Below are 26947 nucleotides of genomic sequence, written 5' to 3' on the forward strand. Positions count from 1 at the left end.
CACCCAAAACGGTCATCAATGAATTGCTAGCTATTTTCATTACTTCTAAGGGCTAAGGAAACATTTGCTTTATAAAATGACTAGTTTTTGCAAAGTGTTAAGATTTTGTTTTTTTATTTAATGCCTAACTCTAAGTATCCTTTGCACTGGGGCTGTGCCCACACTGCAAGGGTTAACTACTTATTTGGGGAGAAGGAGAAAAAAAGTGATTTTACTGACCTGGTCCTTCACTCCCCCAGCAGATGCTGTGTCCCCCCCCCCCCTCCCCCATTATGCGGCGGTGGACTGTCCCTCTGCGTCGTCGTCATATCCAGTGAAGGGTTATGGACCCTGTATTGACCTCAATGTTAGGACTTTAGATCGCTGGAAAATAGGGAAGAAGACGGCGCAGGGACTGGTCTAGTGGTGCACAGGATTGGCTAATAGATCTACTTTTGGTAAGTCCCCTAGACCTAAATTAATAAATAACCCATGGAAAGCCCTGCTGCAAAGGATAATTTTCAAGTTTCCCGGAGTTAGGCTTTAAAGCAGGGATCCTCAAACTACGATCCTCCAGCTGTTGCAGAACTACAAATCCCATAAGGCATTGCAAAACTGACATTCACAGACATGACTAGGCATGATGGGAATTGTAGTTCTTGAACACCTGGAGGGCCATAGTTTGAAGACCCCTGCTTTAAAGGAAAGGTCCAACCAAAGCTTGTTTGGCCGTGCTTCTCCTATGGATCACAGAAGTGCAGTTCGTTTAGCACTCCTGTGACCCATTTTTAGCAGAGAGCGGGTTGAAGTCACCAATTTCAGTCCAGGCACCACTTCATCCTGACCAGAGTCTGGATCCGCCAGGTGCCTGGACTGACACCCGTCTCGGCCTCTCAGCGAGTCACCGAGAGCCTGAGATGGCCGATCCGCCCCCTCCACAGCTAAGCGCTCCAGTGAGGGAGAAGAGCAGGGAGCTGTGACTGACAGTCTTCAGCTCTCTGCTCACGGAGCTCTGAAAACCAAGCGATCGGGGGTGTTCGATCGTTCGGTTCTCGGTGCAGAGGTGCCGGGGAACAGATGCAGCATCGAATTTGATGCTGCATCCACCTAGGTAAGTGTGAATGGGGGAAAAAAAACAACCTTTACTTCTATTTTAAGCCTTATCTGCATTGTTTTTAATGCTGCAGTTACAAATAGTTTAGGGATGGTACCAATGACGGCTTTTAAATCTTCCCATGAAAAGATCTATTGTACATGGCTTTCAGTGACCCAAGGCAGGAAGAAAAGCCTTTTTGTTTCTCTAGTAAAGGGAATTGCTGAACATTCAGGATACCTGTGCAGTTCTATTGAATACAATGGAAATTAACAACTAGCCTTCATTGTTATGATAGAATAGCTGGAAAAAATAACCACACTTTTTATGCTAAATATAAAACAAAATGTATTTTTGTTTTCTCAGCATTTTTAAGTGAAGAGTTTTCTATTTTATTTACAAAATAGGGGATAGTTTTATTGCATTTTTATTAATTTTTTTTTTTACTACTAATGGCGGCGATCAGTGATTTTTTTTCGTGACTGCGACATTATGGCGGACACTTCGGACAATTTTGACACATTTTTGGGACCATTGTCATTTTCACAGCAAAAAATGCATTTAAATTGCATTCTTTATTGTGAAAATGACAGTTGCAGTTTGGGAGTTAACCACAGGTGGCGCTGTAGGATTAAGTGTACACTTAGTGTGTGTTTACAACTGTAGGGGGGTGTGGCTGTAGGAATGACGTCATCGTTCGAGTCTCCCCTATAAAGGGGATCACTCGATCGATGCAGCGCCATAGTGAAGCACGGGGAAGCCGTGTTTACATACGGCTCTCCCCGTTCTTCAGCTCCGGGGAGCGATCGCAACGGAGCGGCTATAAACAAATAGCCGCGCCGTCGTCCCGAATCGCTCCCCGAGGGAACCCGACCGCCGCGTGTAGCGCGGGGGGTCCCGATCGGACCCCCGTCTAGGCAGGCACGTACAGGTACGTTGATGTGCCTGTCCGTGCCATTCTGCCGACGTATATCTACATGCGGCGGTCGGGAAGTGGTTAAAGGTCTCAGCCGGATATGAAATAACAATGGAAACATCCATAGCGTAATTTCGTTTATTAAAAAATTAGCAAAGATAAAACTTGGCCAAATGGCTGCTCACATTTAAAAGTGCCTATACCGGCACTGGGGCTGCTGGCTCTAATCAGTAGTCTGGGGATCTGCCGTGCTCCCGCCGCACAGGAACCAACAAAAGGCAGGGCCGATAATGACGTACTTAGCGTCAGTAACATGATTGGGTGTAAAAAGGACAACTTAGAGCAGGAGTCTCAAACTGGCGGCCCTCCAGCTGTTGCAAAACTAAAAGTCCCATCATGCTTTTGCCTGTGGGAGTCATGCTTGTAACTTTCTCCCTTGCAATGCCTCATGGGACTTGTAGTTTTGCAACAGCTGGGGGGCTGCCAGTTTGAGACCCTTGTCTTAGAGAGTCAGAGTGTTTCAGAAGTAAAGATGGGCAGAGGTTCACCAATCTGTAAAAAGCTGCATCTAAAAATTGTCAAACAAATTTCAGAATCATTTTCATCAATGTAAAACTGCAAAGACTAAATATATAATCTACAGTACATAATATCGCAACGTTGCAAGAATCGGAAGAAATCTCTGTGGGCAAGAGACGAGGTTGAAATGCAATAGAGAATGCCTGTGATCTTCTGGCCCTCACATGGCACTGCATTAAAAACAGGCCTGATTCTGTGCGTTTTGACCAACAGGAACGCAAAGTGTTGTTTTTTTGGGTTGAGTTCCATACAAAATGTGAGGCCCAAAAAAACCTTCAACTCCTCCGTTGGGTCTCTCCACTCGTAGGGACGGGCATAATACGATGTAGGATTGTTCAAAATAAATTGTTGGGCATATAGGTTGCACTGGGTCACAATTCTGGAAGCATGTCCTCTGTAACAATTAGATCAAATAAATCGATTGGGGAAAAATTCTCCGTGTCCACCTGGACTCCTGGCTGGGCAGTGAAAGGCGGAATGTTGGCTTCTCTTGAATTAGGAGGAAGCCACAAAGGGTTCTGAAGGGCATAGGGAAGGCTGACATGGGTCCTTTGGCCTTTCTTGCCGAGGCACTGTGGTGCTGGTGGCTGGCACTGTGGTGCTGGTAGAGGGCACTGCCTCCTCACCAGATTGCCTTCGTTTGGCCGGCCGACTATTTTCCTCCTCTGAGTCACTCAGTGTTCCACTACGGAAGACTGGCTCATAATTGACGTCTGACTCAGAATCGGAAATGGAAAGGGAATCTGAAAGAGAGCTCCACGTTGCTCTCGTCGGGCGTGGAAAGAATTTGGTATGCCTCCTTGGTGGAAAAGCATCTTTTTGACATGGTTGCTGGTGGTGATGCGATTACACAGATGTGTGCTAAGCCTTCACTGATGGGCACTGATTTATGGCACTGATGTGGCGGTGCAGATGGGCACTGATGAGGTGGAGCAGATGAGCACTGATGAGGCGGCGCAGATTGGCACTGAGGCAGCACAGATGGGCACTGACTAATTGCACTGATGAGGTGGCACAGATGGGCACTGACTAATTGCACTGATGAGGTGGCACAGGTGGGCACTGCACAGATCACGGACAGCACAGGTGGTCACAGACTGGCACAGGTGGTCGCAGATTGGCACAGGTGGGCACAGATCTGTTTGGGCACTGTATTAGAACTGTATTCTCACTGGGCACTGGTAACACTCTCAGATCTCTCTCCCTCCTCACACGCTCTCTCTGTGTGAGGAAGGAGAGCCGGCAATGAGAGATGATCTTGTATGTTTACATTTGAGATCATCTCTTATTGGCCGCACAGATCGCATATTAAATGGCCACTCTGGCCATCCACAGTGATCTGTGATTGACTGTGTCAAAGGGACACGGCCAGCACAGAATTTCCCCGCTGCATGCTCGGGAGCGAGGAAAGGTGAGGCCGTATAATGACTGCCTCCCGGATTTTCAGGTCTGCGCTGAAACTGTATTTTGGCTATAGCGCGGGCCTCAAGTAGTTAAGGTGTAAAAACCTTCTGTGCTACGAAGAACGCTGATCGGGAGTTGGTCAGCTGCTTGTTTTTCCAGCATGCACACGGGCAGAATGTCAGCTGGTATTTTTTGTACCGGGATATGTCTCCCGACATTCTGCTTGTGTGTTTAGGTGTTTTGTGTACATAAGCATTCATTCCAAAATTGATAGTTTGTTAGTAATACCTCTGAAGATAGGATGAGGCTGCACTGACGGACATTTTTAGGGCAGATGGATTGTAGTAACTTTTAAATGTTTCAAGATAACAATCCCTTTTTTCCCTGAAAATGGTCAGTGCGGGCATCTGGCACAGTCTCATGGTACTTAAAGCAACGAAAGTTGTCTGGTCATTTAGGTCACTATTCTAGTCCTCTTTATTTGGGTATCTTTAGCCCCCATTCACAATGGTTGCGGATTTGAAATCGCACTAGGTCAGTGCAATTTCAAAGCTGCACATCAGATGCAAAATGCAATGAAATTGGCAGAAAAGCGATTTGCAACTGTCATGCGATTTGGAACTGTGAATGGGTGCTTGGAGTTTTATACATTTTTTCACATAATTTTGAAAGCGGTTTCTTGCTATCTGTTTAGGAGCTAATTAATTGTTGACAATGTAAAACTAAAATTACTTTGTGGACTCCTCTACTCTTTGCTCTGCATACCGACTTTTGCATTCCTATAAAAAAAACTGTAAAAAATAGCTGCTGATTGCAATCAAAATAGCAGTTTGAATATCTTGCCATGTAATGTATACTTTTTATTTTCTCTTTTTAAAACCAAAGTCCAGGTACAAAGATTTTTCACTAAGACAGTGCTTATCCTGACTTGTATTGGCCCCTACTTCTCATTTATGTAGCATCTCAGGCGTCGTGCATATGCAGTTTTTATTGCACATTGTCGCACTTTATGCGTAGTGCAGCCTATTTTATTTTAATGGGCCATAAGTGACAAATGTGGCAGCGAAACAAATGCACCTTTTTTGCTTGCCATATTTGGGGTGCTGTGGACAATGAGGCTTGGGGTTCATTTACACTAGTTTAGCTCAGTTGTGTGTATTCACGAAATGCACAAAAAACACATATTGTGCTTGTGTTGCCATTCATTGTTAACATTTTTCAAAAGGGTGTATGAGCTAGCTTCTTTGCCGCTTGTAAGGCAGCCTATTAAAATGCAGAATTTATGGCAGCTAACGCCGCTGCTTCATCCTGTAGCATACATAAAAAAAACTTTCCAATCTGTGTATGTACCATTTGAGAAGCTGGGAGACACTACTGTTTTATAAAACACATTTACACTGTGTGGGCTGGACTGTGTTGCTCAATGCAGGTCCGTTGTAACAAAAAGCTGACTTTTGTTGTTTCTAATGGGCTCAGTTCAAACCAACATGTTGCAAAATTGAAGCATGCTGCTTTTAACCACTTCAACCCCGGAAGGATTTGCCCCCTTAATGACCGGGGCATTTTTTTGTGATATGGCAGTGCGTCGCTTTAACTGACAATTGTGCGGTCATGCAATGTTGTACACAAAAAAATTTTCCTTTTTTACCCACAAATGGAGCTTTCTTTTGGTGGTATTTGATCACCTTTCAATTTTGAAACAAAACCCAATATGCTTGCTATAATATCCCCAAAAAAATCACTCTAGGCCAATATGTATTCTACATATTTTTGGTAATGACGGTCATCAGTCCTTTCTAGCGGCACTACGGGGAGGGGACTGACGGGGAGTAGATTGCTTCTCCTGATCACTAGGAACAGCAGATCTCTACTTCCCTGACAGAATGGAGATCTGTCTGTTTACATTGACAAATCCCCATTTTGTCTCTCTCAGGAGCGATCGTGGCTGCTGGCCATGCGCATCGGCTTCTGCGTTGCGCTCCCTATACCATATACCTATATAAGTGGCCGACGTACACCTACTGCGGTTTACACAGCTGTGCCGACGACCCGCCGTATAACAACAGTGGCTGGCCGGCAAGAGGTTAAACGCAGTGCTGCAACACACGTTAAAGAAAGAGAAAAAGCCACCTCCATCCAAAATGAATACTTTGACAGCAGCAGCAACTGGACAGACACCCATAGAACGAGTAACAAGCAGAGCAGAAGTTAAAACTGCCACCTATATCCCCCCCTCTGTTATTGATTGTACTTAACAGGGTTCTTCCCTACAGCATGCTGGCAGAGGACAGGCTTTTTTTACTTGCTGTGGCTGCTTTCTAAAGAAAATGATCTGTGAAGTTGGCCACAATTATATATATTTTTGAGTCTACCATCCTTGCTATACAGTACAGATGGAGAAATCTGCACTGCTGGCTATTGTATCCTGACATATACCTGTGGCTGTCAGAATCCTCGAACAGTGACTGCATCTGGTAGGTCATTGGTTGACCAAAAAACTTCATACCGACAATTTATTTATTTTTTCAGTTCAGCTGAAATGGAACAATTTTCGAGCCGCACGTGGCATACTTTGCTCACTTTTTTTTTTTGTTTTAATGCATGTCATTACTGATTTTTATATTGACAGACTTGTTAAAATTCCTTCCATTAACAGAGCATATACAATAATATAATAGTAATAGATATTCCATTAACAGAATATGTACAATAGTATAAAAAGGTGTAATCATTCAGGAAAGTAATTAGTGTAAATGAAAATAGATAACCTAGCAGATTGTATGATAAGATTATTTAACATGAAGTGTCAATCATAGCTTCATGGCAGCTATTTGACAAGGTAATTGAGAAATTAAGTTGATTGAAATAATATATAATTATGTGTATGTTGGAGGAGAAGCAGTTGCGTGAGAGAGTAATTGTTCATATATGGCAGAAATAAGTCCACGTTTATGGGGAGTCCGATTTGCAAGCATTTCCAAAGACCGTGAAGTCAGGAATTTGTGTGTCCACTCCAGTGGGTTTGTTGTGTTCCAAAAATGTTTTAATTTGGAGATATCGAAAGGTTTCTGTGGATGGGAGGGAACATGTTTTGCATAAGTCTGGAAATTATATGATATTTTTGAGAACTTAAAAAATGATTAACTCTAACTGAACCTACATTTGACCACGCTGAAAAGTAATTTGGAAAGGACCAGGCTGGGTAGAAGGAAGGGTTATGCAAGAATGAGAGGAGGGGATTATATTTGGATATTGGTGCAAATCTGGTTTTCAATCTGTCCCAAATGGAAAGGCTGTGTTTTGGTAATAGGATTTGTGATTTTCTTCTGCCGTGTAGGAGTTAACCATAGTAAATTTGCAATAGAGGGTCACAGTCGATTTGAATGATACCCACAATGGAATTTCCTTTTGTATAGTGATATTTGGGTAATTGTGCTAGTTGTACTGCGTAATAATATTTGGTGAAATCTGGCCCACTAAGACCACCTCTAATACGGGGGGGAATAGAAGGTTAATTTGGGTAAACAAGGTTTGAGTGAGCCCCAAATTAATTGGTTGTTTTTTTGTTGTAAAATACGTAGAAAATGTGAAGGGATTGTTATGGGTAGTACTCTAAAGAGGTATAAGTTTCTGGGGAGGATGGACATTTTGATCACTATTATTCTACCCATCCATACCAACAGTAGAGAAGACCAATTGGCTAGGAGTTTAGTAAGTTGTGTAAGCATAGGTGGGTAGTTGACTGTGTAGAGGTCAGATGGATTTGGTCGCCATGTATATTGTAAAGTGTTGCACAAACTGTTGCCACTTTAAAGCTGGATACACACTACAATTTTCTGTATTTTTTTTTTTCCTTAAGATCTACCAAAACCATATAATATTATGAGTTTGAACCTTAGGAGTTCCAATTTGTATGCAATCAGGCAGGCCCTTATACTACATGTTTTTTTTTTTTTTCTTAAAGCTAAAGGAAATCGGACAGCAAATTTTGTATAGTGTGTATGTCAGTAAAATATTTGCTGATTTAAACTGAGCTGTAGAAGACTAATAACTGTGGCACAGAGTCAATGCTGTATCTTGGTCTAGGCCAACAAGGCCCAGGCCAGCACTTTGCAGGGGGGCAGCTACTTTTAGTGTAGCTTTTAGTGTAGCGCCACTCTTGGGGCGGACGGCAAATCAGTCTAGTGCCCCCATAAAGTGGCCGCACTACTGCCGGTATAATAATACTGGCAGGGCCACCATCAGGGGTGAGGACCGCCCATACACATGGAGTAGGATAGGGCGGCAGACCCCAATCAATGGGTTGTTGTGTGGGGAGGGCGGCGTCCCACAACTGGGGGGGGGGGGGGCTTTGCGTCACTTCTAGTTTTGACTGTCCTATCATAACAGTGGACCTCCCACCTGAGTTCTCAGCTAGACAAAAAGACAGATGCCATGTCGGGAGGCTAAAAACTGTCAAAAAGTCAGCTGACGGGCTCCATAGCAAAACAGGAAGTCAGAGTAAATCCCTGCAAATTTAGGGACTCTACTGCCCACCAAGGCCCTCAGAGCTAGTGTCCCCACTGGAAAATGTCAGGGTCTTAAATGGGTGTGTGGCCTTGACAGGAAGGGGTGGGTCATATTTAAATTAGGGGGTGCACGAGTTTCGTCAGGCCTAGGGCAGCACAAAACCTAAATACACCACTGCACAGAGTGGTGGAGTGCCTCTTGCTTTTTCAAGCATGCAAGAACATTTTGTAAATATGACTTACTGATTTGACTTTTTTACTTTCAGTCTGCAGATAAGAATAGAGCCCTTGAAGAAACCAAAGCCTATACGACACAGTCCTTAGCTAGTGTGGCTTATCTCATTAACACCTTAGCCAACAATGTCCTTCAGATGCTGGATATTCAGGCTTCTCAGCTCAGAAGGATGGAATCCTCCATCAATCATATATCACAGGTAAGAAGAGACAACATTTATAAGACAATTGTTGCATGTTGCAGGATTGGACAGATTGCAAGAGCCAGGTAGTTGGTGTACTTAAATGTTATGCCAGATGTCTTTTTGGAGAATTTTCTATAAAAGGTACTCTGTGCTATATGTGGGTAAAATCTAATAATTGCACATTTCACCTTGTTTTCGCTACCTTTTAACTTGCAGGTACTAAAAAATACCAAGTGATCCTGCTAAAATGCATTTGGCTCCTAGCTTCCTGTATACATGACATACAATGCTGCCCCTGCTACACTGGACTCCCAATCAGGGTTGTCTGCCCCGTCTTCTTTTCTGTTGGACTAAATCAGCACATTTCCTACTCCCTATCTCCAAAAAAACCTTAGCATTCACTCTACTTTTGTACCAGACGGCTGCTGTTTCTGCCCATGTCCTGCCTTTTCAGTGGAGCAGTGGCAGTGCTGTCATTGGGCGCTGACTTCATTTCTGGCAGTATAATCAGTTTTTACAGTATTTGTGCAGTGTTTTTAGAGAGCCATGACATGGGAAACCATGCATGTATTGTAAAGTGATGTTGAATGGTGCCTTCAAATGATGGCATTCCTGACATCAGAAAACTGGACTTTCTGGTATTGTCTTCTTATATACGGCATGGGTTTGTGCTGGCAGAAAGCTTAATCATGCGCCCCGCAGCATGGATAGCTTTTCTCAGAGTAATGATTGGGAGCTGGTAAGACTGGCTACTGATCGCAAATTGCTAGAGAAGTCTATGTACACAAAAAAAGTGTTGCTTCTAAACTACTAAAGGAACAAAACAAAGGGTACATGTACCCACAGGATAACATTAAGATGAGTTCAGGGGCTGCGGAAAAAAAACATGCAACTGCTCCTAAACATCTGTTTACCACCAGCAATGTACAAGAGGCCTCAGGATTGATGTGTTTTTAGGGGGGGGGGGGGAGAGAGTTCCCCATGCTCCCTTTTTTTTTATTTTTTTTTAACCACTTAAGGACCGGACCAATATGCAGCTAAATGACCCAAGGGGTTTTTACAATTCGGCACTGCGTCGCTTTAACAGACAATTGCGCGGTCGTGCGACGTGGCTCCCAAACAAAATTGGCGTCCTTTTTTCCCCACAAATAGAGCTTTCTTTTGGTGGTATTTGATCACCTCTGCGGTTTTAATTTTTTGCGCTATAAATAAAAATAGAGCGACAATTTTGAAAAAAATGCTATATTTTTTACTTTTTGCTATAATAAATATCCCCCAAAAACATATCTAAAAATTTATTTTTTCCTCAGTTTAGGCCGATACGTATTCGTTTACCTATTTTTGGTAAAAAATCGCAATAAGCGTTTATAGATTGGTTTGCGCAAAATTTATAGCGTTTACAAAATAGGGGATAGTTTTATTGCATTTTTATTATTTTTTTATTTTTTTTTTACTACTAATGGCGGCGATCAGCGATTTTTTTTTTTTTCGTGACTGCGACATTATGGCGGACACTTCGGACAATTTTGACACATTTTTGGGACCACTGTCATTTTCACAGCAAAAAATGCATTTAAATTGCATTGTTTATTGTGAAAAGGACAGTTGCAGTTTGGGAGTTAACCACAGGGGGCGCTGTTGGAGTTAGTGTTCACTTTGTGTGTGTTTACAACTGTAGGGGGGTGTGGCTGTAGGACTGACGTCATCGATCGAGTCTCCCTTATATAAGGGATCACTCGATCGATACGCTGCCACAGTGAAGCCACGGGAAGCCGTGTTTACATACGTCTCTCCCCGTTCTTCAGCTCCGGGGAGCGATCGCGACGGAGCGGCGATAAACGAATAGCCGCGTCGTCGTCCCGGATCGCTCCCCGAGGGGATCCGACCACAGCATGTAGCTGGGGGGGTCCCGATCGGACCCCCGACCAGGCAGGCACGTTACAGGTACGTTGATGTGCCTGTCCGTGCCATTCTGCCGACGTATATCTACATGAGGCGGTCGGGAAGTGGTTAAGGACCGGACCAATATGCTGCTACATGACCCAAGGGGTTTTTATAATTAGGCACTGCGTCGCTTTAACAGACAATTGCGCGGTCGTGCGACGTGGCTCCCGAACAAAATTGGCGTCCTTTTTTCCCCACAAATAGAGCTTTCTTTTGGTGGTATTTGATCACCTGTGCGTTTTTTTTTTTTTGCGCTATAAACAAAAGTAGAGCGACAATTTTGAAAAAAATGCAATATTTTTTACTTTTTGCTATAATAAATATCCCCCAAAAACATATATAAAACGTTTTTTTTTTCCTCAGTTTAGGCCGATACATATTGTTCCTATTTTTGGTAAAAAAAATCGCAATAAGCGTTTATCGATTGGTTTGCGCAAAATGTATAGCGTTTACAAAATAGGGGATAGTTTTATTGCATTTTTATTAAATTTTTTTTTTTTTTTACTACTAATGGCGGCGATCAGCGATTTTTTTTTTTTTTTTTTTTTTTTTTTCGTGACTGCAACATTATGGCGGACAATTTTGACACATTTTTGGGACCATTGTCATTTTCACAGCAAAAAATGCATTTACCGTATTTATTCTAGTATAACGCGCACCCCTAATTTTCGATTAAAAATCGGTATAAAATTTTGTTTCACACCAAGCATTGTATTTGACAAAAAAAACGTTGAATTACCGGTAACAATATTTATTTAAAATGCTTCAAAGTCAGATTCATCATCAGATACACTAGCTGCTAGCTGCTCGATTTCCGTGAATTTCAGCATGATCAACAACTTTGAGCTTGAATGAAGCGTCATATGCAGAACGTTTTCTCTTGATACCCTGAGTTGCCATCTAACGGGTACCAGTATATCAATTAAAATATGAAGAACACTGAATTACGGTACGCAAAACACTGAATTGTACAAAAGCAATGCTTACCGTAACGTGTGGGCGAGGCGAGGAAATCAAGCGGCGACCATACAGCGGTTCGGGCCTCCCACTGTACGCGACGTGGGGACGTTTTTTTTTTTTGCCCTCGCGTACAGTGAGCGGCTGCAGCCCGGAAAAGGCGCAGTGCAAACTCACAATTCGCCTGCGCCCTCAATGGACCGGCCGCCACTGCCACCCCAGCCCTCGTTTATAACGCGCACCCAAACTTTGATTTCTTTTTTTGGTAGAAAATTATGCGCGTTATACTCGAATAAATACGGTAAATTGCATTGTTTATTGTGAAAATGACAGTTGCAGTTTGGGTGTTAACCACAGGGGGCGCTGTAGGATTTAGTGTTCACCTAATGTGTGTTTACAACTGTAGGGGGGTGTGGCTGTAGGAATGATGTCATTGATCGAGTCTCCCTATATAAAGGATCACTCGATCGATGCAGCGCCATAGTGAAGCACGGGGAAGCCGTGTTTACATACGGCTCTCCCCGTTCTTCAGCTCCGGGGAGCGGTCGCGATGGAGCGGCTATAAACGAATAGCCGCGCCGTCGTCCCGGATCGCTCCCCGAGGGAATTCGACCAACGCATGTGGCGGGGGGGGGGGGTCCCGATCGGACCCGCGGAAAGGCAGGGACGTACAGGTACGCCAATGTGCCTGTACGTGCCATTCTGCCGACGTATATCTACATGCGGCGGTCGGGAAGCGGTTAAGCAATCCTGTTCCCGCAGCAAAGAAAATGCATAAGCAAGTCAGCTTGTAATTTGTAGACGTCCTGTAAGAATTTTATTCCACTGCATAGCTTGGTGTCATCTGTCCCTATATCCTTTTATAAGTATATTAAAACATAAGGGTCCACTCCCAACCCTAAACCCTGGGGTACACCACTGATTAACTTCAAACCAGTCAGAGAAAGTAAGGGCCCTTTCACACGGGGCGGATCAGTAATGATCCGCCTCCGTGTGTCCGTAAAGCTCAGCGGGGATCCTCCGTAAAATCCCCGCTGAGCCGTCGGCTGACGGGGCGGTCCCCGCACACTGTGCAGGGACCGCCCTGTCTTTCCTCCGCTCTCCCCTATGGGGGGATCGGATGAACGCGGACCGTATGTCCGTGTTCACCCGATCCGCCAGACGGAGGAAAAATAGGATTTTCTTCAATCCGAAAAATTGGAGCTTTGCGGAGGCGGGTGATTACGGGTGTCAGCGGATGGTCGCTGACACCCGCAATCACATAGGGACCAATGTATGTCCCGTTTTCATTCGCAACGGATGGATGAAAATGCGGACATACGGTCCGCACATGTGAAAGGGGCATAAGAATCATTAATTACTACTCTGAATTCTGTGTTTTCTGTCCATTTACAAAACTGATTTTACCAAGCCTGTAGACTTACACATTGGCCATGTGTGTGGAACTGTGTCAAGCGCTTTAAAAAGACAGAAGTCATCCTGTCCAGGTTCTTTATTCACCTTTTTATTCTGTCTAAATATGTCTGGACCACATTAATTTTGAGCCATCGTGGATAATTTGGGGCTGTGTCAATATCATCCCCATTATGGTCTTGAGCTCCCCCATGCTCCTTTTTTGTATACACAGCGCTGAAGAAGGCATTTAATATGCCTTCTCTTTGTCCCTAGTCACCGACTCCAGATTATTTTGCGATTACATGCCCAGACCTTACCTTTTTTACTATTAATATAGTTGAAAAAATTTGGATTTGTGCTACAATTTTTTGCAATCTGTCATTCGTTTAGAATTTTTGCGTCCTTTTTATTTCCTTTTTACATATTCTCTTATATTCTTTGTAACATTTAAATGATCATATTCATTCGTTTTTATATATTTTTTAAAAGCTCTTTTCTTATTTATAGCTTTTTTTTTTTTTTTTTTTTTTTTTTGGATATGAGCCACACAGGTTTTATTGTTGGACTTTTAAAATTCTTGCCCATGAGAATATTCTTTGCAGTGTGTTCACATAGTCTTTTTGAAGAATTCCAATTTCTGTTCTGTTTTCATCAATGCCAATATTCTCTCCCAGTCTAAGTCTTGGAGAGCATCCCTCATTCTTGGAAAATTTGCTGTCTTAAAGTAAAGTGTTTTTTTATATTTCCTGTATGCGTTTTGTTGCTTACATTATTGTACTGCTGTAAAATATACAGCTTAAACGAGAAGTATGGGTGTTCGTTTTCTTTTTTAGATACATACTTACCTTGGTGGATGGAGCATAAGACCGATGCTGCAGCTGTCCCCCTGCGTCTCGGCACTGAGAACCGAGCCAGCGAACACCACCGATGGCTCGGTTCTCACTCCTCCCCAAGCGGAGAGCTGCTGACTCTCAGCATCTCTCCTGCTCTGATCCTCCATGCTCATTGGAGCGATAAGCTGTGGAGGGGCGAGGAGCGGCCATCTAAGCAGCTCGCTGAGACGAACATCAATCAAGGCAGCTGGCGGATCCAGACTTGGGAAGTCGGATGATGCGCTGCCTCAACTGATTGCAGTGAGGTCAGCGGAGAGCGGTTTTCAGACTGCTCACTGCTGAAAACGGGTCACAGGAGTGCAAAACCAATTGCACTCCTGTGACCTATAGGAGAAGCCCAACCTAAAAAGCTCAGGCTGGACTTTTCCTTAAGTTTTTTTAAAAAAAATATATATAATCAGTATCTCACACAAGTGAGCATACCCCTCACATTTTTGTAAATATTTTTTTATTATATCTTTTATTGTGACAACACAGACAAAAATTACCCTTTGCTACAATGTAAAGTAGTGAGTGTACAGCTTGTATTAGCCCATGTTCACACTGGGCTGCGGGATTGAAGCCGTGCGAGTTCAGCTGAACTTGTATGATTTCCTGCTGGTAGTCCTGATTTCAGCCAGGTTTCTGCACAGATGCCAATGTAAATCGCGGCCCGAAATCTCAAAAAGTAGTACAGGAACTACTTTTTTAAATCGGTGCAGCGCCGCAGATACGGCGTCCAAATCCTGCCGATTTGAGATGCGTTTTGACATCTCAAATCGCATCAGTGTGAACCAGGCCTTATAGTGTAAATTTGCTGTCCCCTCAAAATAACTCGACCCAGCCATTAATACAGAGGAAAAAGTGCAGCCCTGAAAAACAATGTACCCCAGATATACACCTAGGGAAAAAAGTGAGCACAATGAATAGTTGTACTGAAAGTGCAAAAACTACTCAAAAAAATTATAAAAACTTGAGTTATGTGCACCAAGACTAAACCCAATGAGATCACAAATGTCAAAAGGTCAACTGACACCACATGATCTATTAATACTTTCGTATGACTACGTTATCTATTGGTACTTTTGTATAACAAATATGTAAAACAACCAATAACAGGTGTGATGTTATATCAAAAAGGAATATACATATAAACTTAAACTCAATGAGATAGTGCAAACTCCATCCATGGTGGATTCCTCTAACATGACCCAAGGATGGCATGGATCCCAAATGTTTGAGTCTCTAAGGCATGCAAGGTGATATTCACACAAGGCACCCAGGGCTTTGCTTCCAACACCCATGGGAGGGGTGGGTATTCTTACCCTATGATATGGACACATGCCAGCGGTGGTGAGTCAAACAGGCATGGGCGGAAGTCAGGATCTAGAGCCACGGACTCCTATAGTTGGACCGGTGTGAGCGCACACCTGCAGCAATCCAACAGGACAGCAATCCAGGAAAACAGGGACACAACCACAATATTTCTGGTACATGTAGCTCTCCTCCCATCAGGAAAAAAAAAGAATCTTAAAAGAAAAAAAGGAAGGCTTCAACATACTAGTAAAGTGGGTGCAATGTATGGTGCCTAGCAGGCTGTGTACCGATGCGTTTCGTCTAATGGAACTTTTACTGGGGTATGAGCCTGCTGTCTCACACTGCGCTATATATTTAAAAACAATAATAACTTAATTGAACAAGAATCCAAGTACTGTATTTATTGGCGTATAACACTCACCTTTTTACCCTGAAAATAGAGGGCAAACTGTGCCTGCGTGTTATATGCAAGGGGCTGTGGAAAAATATTTATTTCCTGAAACTTCCCTCTTAAAGTTAGGGGTGTGTGTTATATGCCTGTGCGTGTTATATGCCTGTGCGTGTTATACACCGATAAATATGGTACTTAATTACTGGCCCAACTTGGAAAATGGCGTGCGTTGCTCCCCTCGCTTTGACTCGCCAATCCTGGGAGCTTAGCATTGGGATCACGACACATGGCGTGCGTTTCATGCCTCGCTTCGGCTTGCCAATCACACGTGCGTTGGTCTAGGCTATGCAAACCTTGTCAAATGGCGTGTGTTACTCCTCTCGCTTTGACACATCAATCCTGGGAGCTTGGCAACGGGAGACATTCTGGATACACCAGTTTGGATGTTATTCGCCCTATGGATTGAATATCGACTGGGACATTCATAATAAAGCCTAGATTTTTTGGGGATTTCTTTTTTTGATTATCCACTTTTTTCAGCCCTTTATCCATGTGTTATGATTTTTTTTATCAATTGCCATGTTTTACATTTGCATTTTTAAGTGTTTATGTATTCATACATGGGCATGAAGATATTTTATAATATTGGAGATTATGAATATTTTGTTTCACTTTGTGGTGTATGGCCAGTTGTATAACCAGTATTGCTTATAATATCTTTGTGTTGCAATTATCACTGTTTTTTATTTGATAAGGCTGTGTGGTTGTCGTCTGTTTATTTATTTATTTTTTGTATACATCATTTGTTTGCTAGTTGGGGATACACATGAGCTGGGCTTGTATGATGTGAGTCATGATATAGTGAACGACATTGACCGATCATGCTCTGGTGTGTGTCCCCTTGGTGTATCGCCATTCACGTACTCGCAGCCATCATTAGATTTGGACATTTACTACAATGTTGCCCAGGCAATGATGCTAGGTGTATATCTGGGGCACATGTTTTCAGCGCTGTACTTTTTCCTCTATTTTATATGTAATTTGTCTTACTGCTGGTGCTGGCAGCTCATTTTCTCTCTTTTTATATTATCAAAATAATTTTCTATATTATCACAAACACACCAATAATGTCTAAACCGCTGGCAACAAAATTGAGTACACTCCTAAGTGAAAATATCCAAATTGGGCCCAATTAGCCATTTTCCCTTGTTGGTGTTACACTGTGTGAATGGGGAGCAGGTGTGTTAAATTTGGTGTTATCGCTCTCACTCTCATACTGGTCACTGAAAGTTCAACATGGCACCTCATGGCAAAGAACTCTGAGGATCTGAAAAAAAGGATTGTTGCTCTACATAAAGATGGCGTAGGCTATAGGAGATTACCAAGACCCTGAAACTGAGCTTCAGCATGGTGGCCAATACCATGCAGCGGTTTAAGAGGACAGGTTCCACTCAGAACAGGCCTCGCCATAGTCCACCAAAGGAGTTGAGTGCACGTGCTCAGCATCATATCCAGAGGTTGTCTTTGGGAAATGGACGTGTGAGTGCTGCCAGCATTGCTGCAGAGGTTGAAGGGGTCGGGGGGGGTTTTTAGCCTGTCAGTGCTCAGACCATACGCCACACACTGCATCAAATTGGTCTACATGGCTGTATTCACTGAAGGAAGCCTCTTCTAAAGATAATGCACAAGAGAGGCTGCAAACAGTTTGCTGAAGATAAGCAGACTAAGGACATGGATTACTGGAACCATGTCTTGTGGTCTGATGAGACCAAGATAAACTCATTTGGTACAGATGGTTGCCAAGCGTGTGTGGCCACAACTAGGTGAGGAGTACAAAGAGAAGTGTGTTTTGCCTACAGTCAAGCATGGTGGTGAAAGTGTCATGATCTGAGGATGCAAGAGTGCTGCCGACACTAGGGAGCTACCGTTCATTAAGGGAACCATGAATGTCAACATGTACTGTGACATACTGAACCAGAGCATGAGCCCCTCCCTTTGGAGACTGGGCTGCAGGGTAGTATTTCAACATAATGACACCAAACACACCTCCAAGGCGACCACTGCCTTGCTAAAGAAGCTGAGGGTAAAGGTGATGGACTGGCCAAGCATGTCTACAGACCTAAACCCTATTGAGCATCTGTGGGGCATCCTCAAATGGAAGGTGGAGGAGCGCAAGGTCTCTAAAATCCACCAGCTTTGTGATGCCATCATCGAGGAGTGGAAGAGGACTCCAGTGGTAACCTGTGAAGCTCTGGTGAACTCCATGCCCAGGAGGGGTAAGGCCGTGCTGGAAAATAAAATATAAAAAAAAATACACACAAAAACACAAAATTATGGTGAATGGGCGTGTCATGGCTTTTGTTGCCAGTAGTTTAGACATTAATGGCTGTGTATTGCGTTATTTTGAGGGGACAGAACATTTTCACTGTTATACAAGCTGTACACTAACTACTTTACATTGTAGCAAACTGTAATTTCTTCAGTGTTATCACATGAAAAGATATAATATTTACAAAAATGTGAGGGGTATACTTGCTTTTGTGAGATTGTGTGTGATATATAAAAACACAGTGATGTCCCGTGTGTCGGGTAAAGTATACGAGAACACTGCTCACTGATGTCCCGCTGTTGTTTATGATTGACAGTGTACTGTGCCAATTGTGCCGTTATTGACACTCTTAACGGAGGAAGGCGGGGCATCAGCGATCTATGTTCTTGTACACTATACCTGACACAGCGGGACATCCCCGGTGTCATACAAGTGATTACTGATAATTCTCCCTCTGCGGGTGGACACTGACATGCTGCGGCACTGGTTTGCATTTTATATTAAAATGCTTTGTATTTATAAGGCTGTAACCTTTCATACCATGTGTGTTTACCCTAGATTTGTTGCAGATGGTAGGTACTAAAGCTTGCCCTTACAATTATGGTTAGTAAGAACTCCTCAACAACCCGTGTAATGTTTTTTTTGTAGTTTGTTTTATGTAAACCTTGCTTTCATTTCTAGACCGTGGATATTCATAAAGAAAAAGTTGCAAGAAGAGAGATTGGAATCTTGACAACAAACAAAAACACTTCTAGGACGCACAAAATAATTGCTCCAGCTAATTTGGAGAGACCAGTCCGTTATATACGTAAACCTATTGACTACACATTTCTTGATGACACTGGACATGGGGTGAAGGTATGTTGAATTTCTTTTATGTTTTCAAAAAGTGTGCTGATTTATTGGCATTTAGAATTTGGGCATAAAGTATAATGTTGAAGAACAGTACAACCGGATGCATAATCACATATGGCCCCATAATCTGTTTTGCAGCTTTTACCATATATCATAGCTTTGATTGATTTACTTGAGCACTAAAATACCTCCTAATAGTTTTGTATAATTTTTGTTTTGTCAAATTCATATTTCAATAATATTTGGCAACGCAAACCTCAAGCTAAGAATTGGAATGTCTTTGCAATGAACCGACCATTAGTTCTTGATATATGAAAGTAACTTAAGACCTGCGCTCACACCTGCAAGTCCATCCGGTGTTTTCTGTGATGGAGCCCAGGTTCACACTGGGCTGCGGGAGTGAAGCCGTACGAGTTCAGCTGAACTCGCGCAATTTCACTCCTGCTGGCAGTCCCGATTTCGGCCGCGATTTCAGAGACATCTGTGCAGGTTTCTGCACAGATGTCAATGTAAATCGCGGCCCGAAATCGCAAAAAGTGGTACAGGAACTACTTTTTGTAATCGGTGCAGCGCCGCAGATGCGGCGTCGCACCAATTAGGACGGTGCCATTGCCGGCAAATGCCGCCGATTTGAGATGCGATTTCACACCTCAAATCGCATCTCAAATCGTACCAGTGTGAACCAGGCCGGAAGCTGACTCCTCACATACTGTTAATATGCATAGAGAAAGGTCCCAAGCATTGCGCATCTAACAAAGCCATTCGTAAACAGGTGAAAGCAGCCCCAGCCAGCTTCATCCAAAGCCACACCCCAACTTGTATTTTTGTTCTGCTTCGGTTTTTGGTGTTTTAGAAGTTGATTTGAAGTGCACAGTAAGATGATTTTAGGAATAGTGCTATTAATGCGCTGGGGATTTGATGTTTCTATAAATGTGGCTTTAATCCTTGCTGCATGTTAATTCAGTTGTCATATACTAACTCTGGTCTGGAGAGTTATTGGAATTTTGTACTGCTTTTCATACATGAAGCTATGCCAATATGAATTGTCAGCATTTGAATGTACTCTCTGCCATTAATTCCTAGCAATTTTATTATCCTATATCATTTTTTTCTACCTTTGTTAGTACCGAGGACAGTATAACTTAAAACAAATTATGTATGAATGCAGTACCTGATTTGGTGCTGAGGACTCCAATATGAAAATTAGATATTAAGATAAGTACTTTGAATAGTCAAGAAGCTTTTTTTGTTTTATTTTTTGAAGTTTTTAGGAAAGTTTTATATAGGAAAACTTCTTTCGAGTTTTTTCTGACTGTAAAAGATTTTTTGAGATCGGAGTCTGTTGGCTGCCTCTTTTATATTTTAAGGGCTTGTATTAAATGTCACAATGGATGTATGGAGATACTCCTCCTCCCACAATATTTCCTTCTATCTTTATGAGCCAATCAAACATGTTTACAGTGTATAACCAGCTGTTTTGCTGCTTATAGCTGTACCTAATTCTTCTAGCCTTATAGGAAGAAAATTGTCTTGAAGGCAGTAGAAATGATGCAAAATGTCAAGTAATACCTTTTTATAAGGGACAATATTTTAATTGCAGAATTATTGTCAAAATACTTTAAGAAATATCCTGTTTTTTATAAAGCAATTTTATCTTAAATTAAGATTTATTTTTTATTTTTATCACAATTCTGTGCTTTGCTACGAATTTCTTGTTCTTTCATGTAGGGTATTTTGCATTGCATGCGGTACCTAATCTCATGATTGTTTGAGGGATTGAATTTAAAATCCTTTTAAAACCCTGCCTATTTTCAGAATGTACTCCAGCACAATTAACGGTCTGTGATTAACCATATCTTCAGAGATGTAGCTTGAAGTTTGTGGGTCTTGTTACAAAAGTTGACATGAAGTGCCCCCCCCCCCCCAACTACCACCAAGATACCCCAAATGGCTAAAGTGGTGTTTAAGATTTTATTTACATATTGAGGGTAGTTCAAATAATTTTGGAGATACTGTCCACATTTTGACATGCCTCCTTCCATTTTTATGAATACGTCTACACAATGTTTTCAGAGGTCTGGAGAGACCATCTCTCTTAAGATCGAGCATGGGTGAGCAACCTTAACCACTTTAGCACCTGAAGGGTTACCCCCCCCCCCCCCCCCATCAGGACATGACAATTTTTTTGCGATACGCCACTGCGTTCTAAAATTTATGTCCTTTCCCCCCTCGACAAATAGAGCCTTCTTCTTTTTTTTTTTTACTAGAAAATCAGTGTACAGCGACTTATAGCGTGACTTTAGAGACCAGTGACACCAATACAGTGATCAGTGCTAAAAAAAAAAAAAAAATGCAAGGTCACTGTACTAATGACATTGGCAGGAATAGGGTTAACATCAGGGCCAATCAAAGGGTTAACTGTGTCCCCAGAGAGTGCTTGCTAACTGTATGGGGATGCTTGTAATGTGGAAAGACAGATCAGTGTTCCTGCTAAGCAGAAACACAGGATCTCTGTCTTCCCTTGTCACAGAACTGCGATCTCCCTTGTTTACATAGGCAGACCTCCAATCTGCCTCTGTTAGAAATGATTGGTGAGTCTCAACGAACAGCGGGTCAAATCGGGAGCTGGTTGCTGGTGCGCGCCACAGAATTGCGTACCTGTGCATGATTCTGCGTGTAGGAGCCATCTCCCCCGCAGTACATATATGTGGGGCAGTCGGCAAATGGTTAAAGAGATGGAGATCTACCTGAACAACATGGTAAAAGTCAAGGATCATGGGGCACAATGTCGCCTCCTCCATCCTGATTTAAAGTGATACTAAAGTCTTGTTTGTTATTTTTATAGAAATAAAAGAAGAAAAATTACATACTTGCCTGCTCTGTGCAGTGATTTTGCACAGAGCAGCCCCGATCCTTTCTTTCTCTTCTTGTCCCTTGCCAGCCCTTCTGGCCTCTGCCTCCTGCTGAGTGCCTCCACAGCAAGCAGCTTGCTATGGGGGCACCCGAGCCGCTGTTCTGTGTATCCATTTAAACACAGAGCCTGGCCTGTCCCCGCCCCCTCTCACTCCACATTGGCTTACTGACTTTTACACCTGTGTGTCTCAGCCAATCGGAAGGGAGAGTTCCCGGTGTTTGTGGATTTCGTGCAACATTGCTGGATTGAGAGGGAGCTCAGGTAAGTATTAGGGGGACTGCTGCACACAGAAGGTTTTTTATTTTAATGTAAAGAATGTATTCAGATAAAAAAAATCTCTGCATTTGCAACCCCTTTAACTACTTCAATACTGGGCACTTTCACCCCCTTCCTGCCCAAGCCATTTTTCAGCTTTCAGCGCTGTCACAATTTGAATGACAATTGCGCGGTCATGCAACACTTTACCCAAATGAAATTTGAATATTTTTTTCCCCACAAATAGAGCTTTATTTTGGTGGTATTTGATGACCTCTGCGGTTTTTATTTTTTTCGCTATTAAACAAAAAAGCGCCAATTTTGAAAAAAAAAGCAATATTTTTTTTACATTTTCCTATAAAAATATCCCCAAAAAAAAAAAAAAAAAAAAAAAAAAAAAAAATATATATATATATATATATATATATATATATATATATATATATATATATATATATATATATATATATATATATATATATATATATATATATATATATATATATATATATATATATATATATATATATATATATATATATATATATATATATATATATATATATATATATATATATATATATATATATAAAAAATATCTTTCCTCAGTTTTAGCCGATACATATTTTTGGTAAAAAAAATCACAATAAGCGTATATTGATTGGTTTGCGCAAAAGTTATAGCGGCTACAAAATAGGGGATAGATTTAAAGCTTTTTAACTTTTTTTACTAGTAATGACGGCGATCAGTGATTTTTATCGTGACTGCGATGTTGCGGCGAACACATTGGACACCATTGACACTATTTTGGGACCATTCACATTTATAATGTGCTATAAATATGCACTGATTACAGTGTAAATGTGACTGGCAGGGAGGGGTTAACACTAGGGGGCGATCAAGGGGTTAAATGTGAATCCTAGTGAGTGATTCTAACTGTAGGGGGACTGACTGGGGGAGGTGACCGATCTGTGTCCCTATGTACAAGGGAACACAGCATCGGTCTCCTCTCCCTGACAGGACGTGGATCTCTGTGTTTACATACAGAGATCCACGGTCCTGCTCAGTTACTGGGCACGCACATCCGGTTCCCAGTAACGCGGCGGGTTCGCGTCCCCTAGTGGCTCGGCAAGGCGAGGATGTCATATGACATCCTCACAAAACGAGAGGATTATCGTGCCGCCGTCAATTGACGGCGGCGGTAGAAAAGCGGTTAAACCTCTAATTTCTGTACTACTGTGGCACAGTCATGTGCACTGCATGGAAATTATAGGTTTAAATCAGGCGCTGAGGATGTGACCTATCGCCTTCTCGCCACATGTCAAACATGCTCTTAGTCTCTTTTTTAGAGGAGCAGCAGTGCCTGCTGCACCTGTGATTGAGCCCTAAGTTGCATTCAAAGGCAGCACTCTTGGGCTCATTCACACGTGGTTGGGCGATGTTAAAACCTTGCAGTTGTGCTGCAGTTTTACTGCCCCAATCCTTACCCCCTTTAGCTGCAGAGGCAGCAGCCAAGAGTTTACACTTGCCACAGTAAAAATTATACCCCCTGTTGCTTTCGGTGGGCGCTACCACTCGTCAGTTGTGACCTATTCAAATAAATGGGGCCACTCTCTAAAGCACCCTGCAACTACATGCTTGTGCAGAGTCCAACGGGTAAAGCAGATAGTGAGGAGAAGATAAAAAGCCTCACTGCCTGCTTCAGAACCTTGGTCGCTGTATAGCGTATTTTGCAAAGAAGTGTACTATTTCTGTAGTGCATCCTCCTGTCTTTGTCCTAAACCAACATCTCTGTGTTTTCCCAAAGGCTTTCTATAATGTTGCATACCCAGCCCTACAATCAACTCTCGCTGCAACTTCAGTATGTCAAACTGCAGCTAACTGAACTAGGATAATAAACAACTAACGTGACCCTGTGTTTCAGGATCATGCTGTTACAGAGCAATTAAAGCAGTTGTCTTCTGTTCTAATTGAATATCAATTCACCGAATGTTATGGCTTAAAGCTTGGATGGCCTCAAACTTATGCCATTTCAAGGAAGCCACTGGTTTGGTTTATTTACTTTATTTATTTTTGACTGATTTATCAAAGCGGTCGTGGGAAGAAAGGTTTTATTTCCACAGCGTAAGATTCCTAAGAACCCCTAGTTCCTCATAACCTAGAGCACCTGTCTGCTCTACACAGGCTTCAACTTCAAAACCTAAAGCTGGCCATAGATATTTGCTTTTTGATCAATTGGCAGGCTGATTAAATTTTTTTATGAGTAAATAAAAAAAAACCTGGGGCGAATTCCCCCATTCATACAAGCAAGACCGGCCATGGTCCAAAAAATTGTGCATTTTTTTTTTTTTTTTTTTTATACCAAGAACCAGTTTACTACACTGCTTTTGTGGTCTAATCTTTGACTTTTTAATGGCTTGCTGTTCTGAGAGATTGGGGGCTCATCTTATTCCATTATTCCTACAAACAAGAAAAGCCAACTCTTGCAAAGTTACCATTGCACTTGGAAAGTGTATTTTGCATGGGGTGAGGCAGGGAAATTCCATCTCTTTGAAATTATTGCTTTAGACTCATCCTGACCTTTCTTCAATCGGGTCTGTATTAACATTTGGCCTTGAGTTATGTCAAAGGTCAAATCTTGGCTGCAGTGATTGATTTTCCCAGAACACTTGCCTCTGATTTCTTGATGTCGGCCTTTGTACAGGGTGTTGCCCACATGGTTCCACCTGTACCTCCACCAGCAACATGAGATCTGGACTTGGTTCTGTTGTCTCTTCAAAGACCAGTTTTTCATCCTTTCAGGGATATACCTCTATCGGCACTCTCCCACAAGGTTGTTTTCATTATTTAAAAAGGGGGGGTAAATAATGCGCAAAACCACTCTAACCAGGGCACTAAAACCTAATAGATAAATAATTAAATGTAAACATAAAATATACCGTAACTGAGCAGCAGCCACAACTAAAGGGTGCTCACACACTGATGACAAGTGAAAAACTGGGGGTGTAATGGCGCTTGCTAATAATACATAGAGGTAACTAACTAGTTAATAGTGTTAAAATAACCCAGATAATAACATATATCAAATTAATCCACATGTAAAATGTGATGGTGTTTCACTCTTTGTTCCATAATGTCCCGCCAGACATCAATAACTGTGATGAGGGGGGAAAAATGAGTGATAATAATGAAATCCAAAAAATAGTTGATTGAATATTGATAACAATCAACAATAACTTCAAAAATTGTGAATAAACATCCAAATAAAGTGAAGGAAACTGTGGGATAAATAAATCCTAAGAATGGGACCAAACGTCCAGCAAATATATAAAACAAAGGTGTGAATAAATAAAATTGAATAAAATGTCAGTGCACACAATAGTGCTAATGGGTGATGAATTTAAAAATGACAGTGATCAAAAGGTGCTTCAGCAAAATTTCCAAAGTGCAAAGTGCTCCAAGACAGTCCAATAATCAAGTGCTTGAATCAATGTTCTCAAAGTGCAAAAGTGCTTGATAAATAAATCTGCAATCCACCCGTGTTTGTTAACACAAGCCCCTCACCGTAGGAGAGGCTAGAACAAGCCTATAATGCTGCTCACTTTTGGCAAGCCCAGAAGATTCCACTGCAGATCTGTGTCTCCAGGTCAGCTGTTATTCCAGTCTCTCCCATCCTATGACTAAGTGGCGTGTTACAGCCACGCAACGCGTCAGGAAGGATCATTCAAGTGTATAGGCTTAAGGACAAGATTCTGTCTTTTCGCCATGTGCTTTTCTGGCAGTTTTTTGAGATGCAAGTGGCCCCAATTTTTGCTTTTTGTTTATTGTGGGCTTGTTAGCATTTTGTTTGCTTTTTCCCAACCTTCAGGTGGACCTCTTTTGGATGTCCAATGTCTCAAAATTCTTCTGACACCATGGCACTTAAAGTAGAACTAAAGGCAATACTTTTTTTTCCATTTTTTGGATAGAGTTTTTTTTTTGCCATCTATATCTCATTTAGGAGATTTCCCCTTCACTTTCTGTCACATAGCGAAACGGGGAGTGAGAGGCAATCCGTGAAAATTCCCCATTGGAATATATTCCAACTGTTCTTGTTCTGTAAACAACCCAAAATTTGGGATTTTCTTATACTTTCACTGTCAGTGATAATGGTAAATGGGACTTGTAGGTGGCATGTCCCCCACAGGGGCACAGACAACAAAAACACAGCAGGGGTACAAATCCCTCTTCACTCTTTAAAAAAAAAATTGCCTTTACTTATACTGTACTTTAAAGCAGTAATAAACCCAAAAGTAAACATATAGCAGCTTAGTAATTTGGGGATTTGGCCAGTAAGTCTGTTGCTTTTCTAAAGAACAAGCTCTGCTGCAGATGTATCAATTACAGGGTTGAGTCAAACCATTCAACATTGGTAGGGGTGATTACAATTATCACTTTTGTTTATGTAAAACCTTTATCCCAAAAGGAAAATAAAACTGTTGCTGCAACTGTTTATAAAGTGTTAACTGGAGTTTGGCTCAATTTGTTAGATGCACTAGCAAATTTAAATACACTAACATTTCCCTCCCCCTAGACCAGGGTAATGCAATTAGCGGACCTCCAGCTGTTGCAAAACTACAAGTCCCATCATGCCTCAGAGTATTGCTATGCCTCATGGGAAGTGTAGTTCTGCAAAAGCTGAGGTCTGCTAATTGCATATCCCTGCCCTAGACTGACAATGCTGCTGTCTAAATGTGCTCACTGTGCTCCTTCATCCAGAGTAGTGGCATTCTAATACAGGAGGTGTGTTACTGGCCAGATCACCAGATAAAAACAGTGAA

The 26947-nt window shown here is 42.1% G+C and overlaps 1 protein-coding gene across 26 annotated transcripts in view; it reads left to right on the forward strand.

Annotated features, from left to right (window-relative positions):
- ABI2 (abl interactor 2) overlaps positions 1-26947 on the forward strand; it is a 157080-nt gene that overhangs the window by 43875 nt on the left and 86258 nt on the right. For all 26 annotated transcript variants that reach the window (XM_040357254.1, XM_040357259.1, XM_040357260.1 and 23 more), the window contains exons 2-3: positions 8746-8913; positions 18785-18961. In XM_040357254.1, the coding sequence (XP_040213188.1) occupies positions 8746-8913; positions 18785-18961 (345 nt within the window). The remainder of the gene's footprint in view (positions 1-8745; positions 8914-18784; positions 18962-26947) is intronic.

The sequence above is a fragment of the Rana temporaria genome, chromosome 6 (assembly GCF_905171775.1).
Source record: "Rana temporaria chromosome 6, aRanTem1.1, whole genome shotgun sequence".
NCBI lineage: Eukaryota > Metazoa > Chordata > Amphibia > Anura > Ranidae > Rana > Rana temporaria.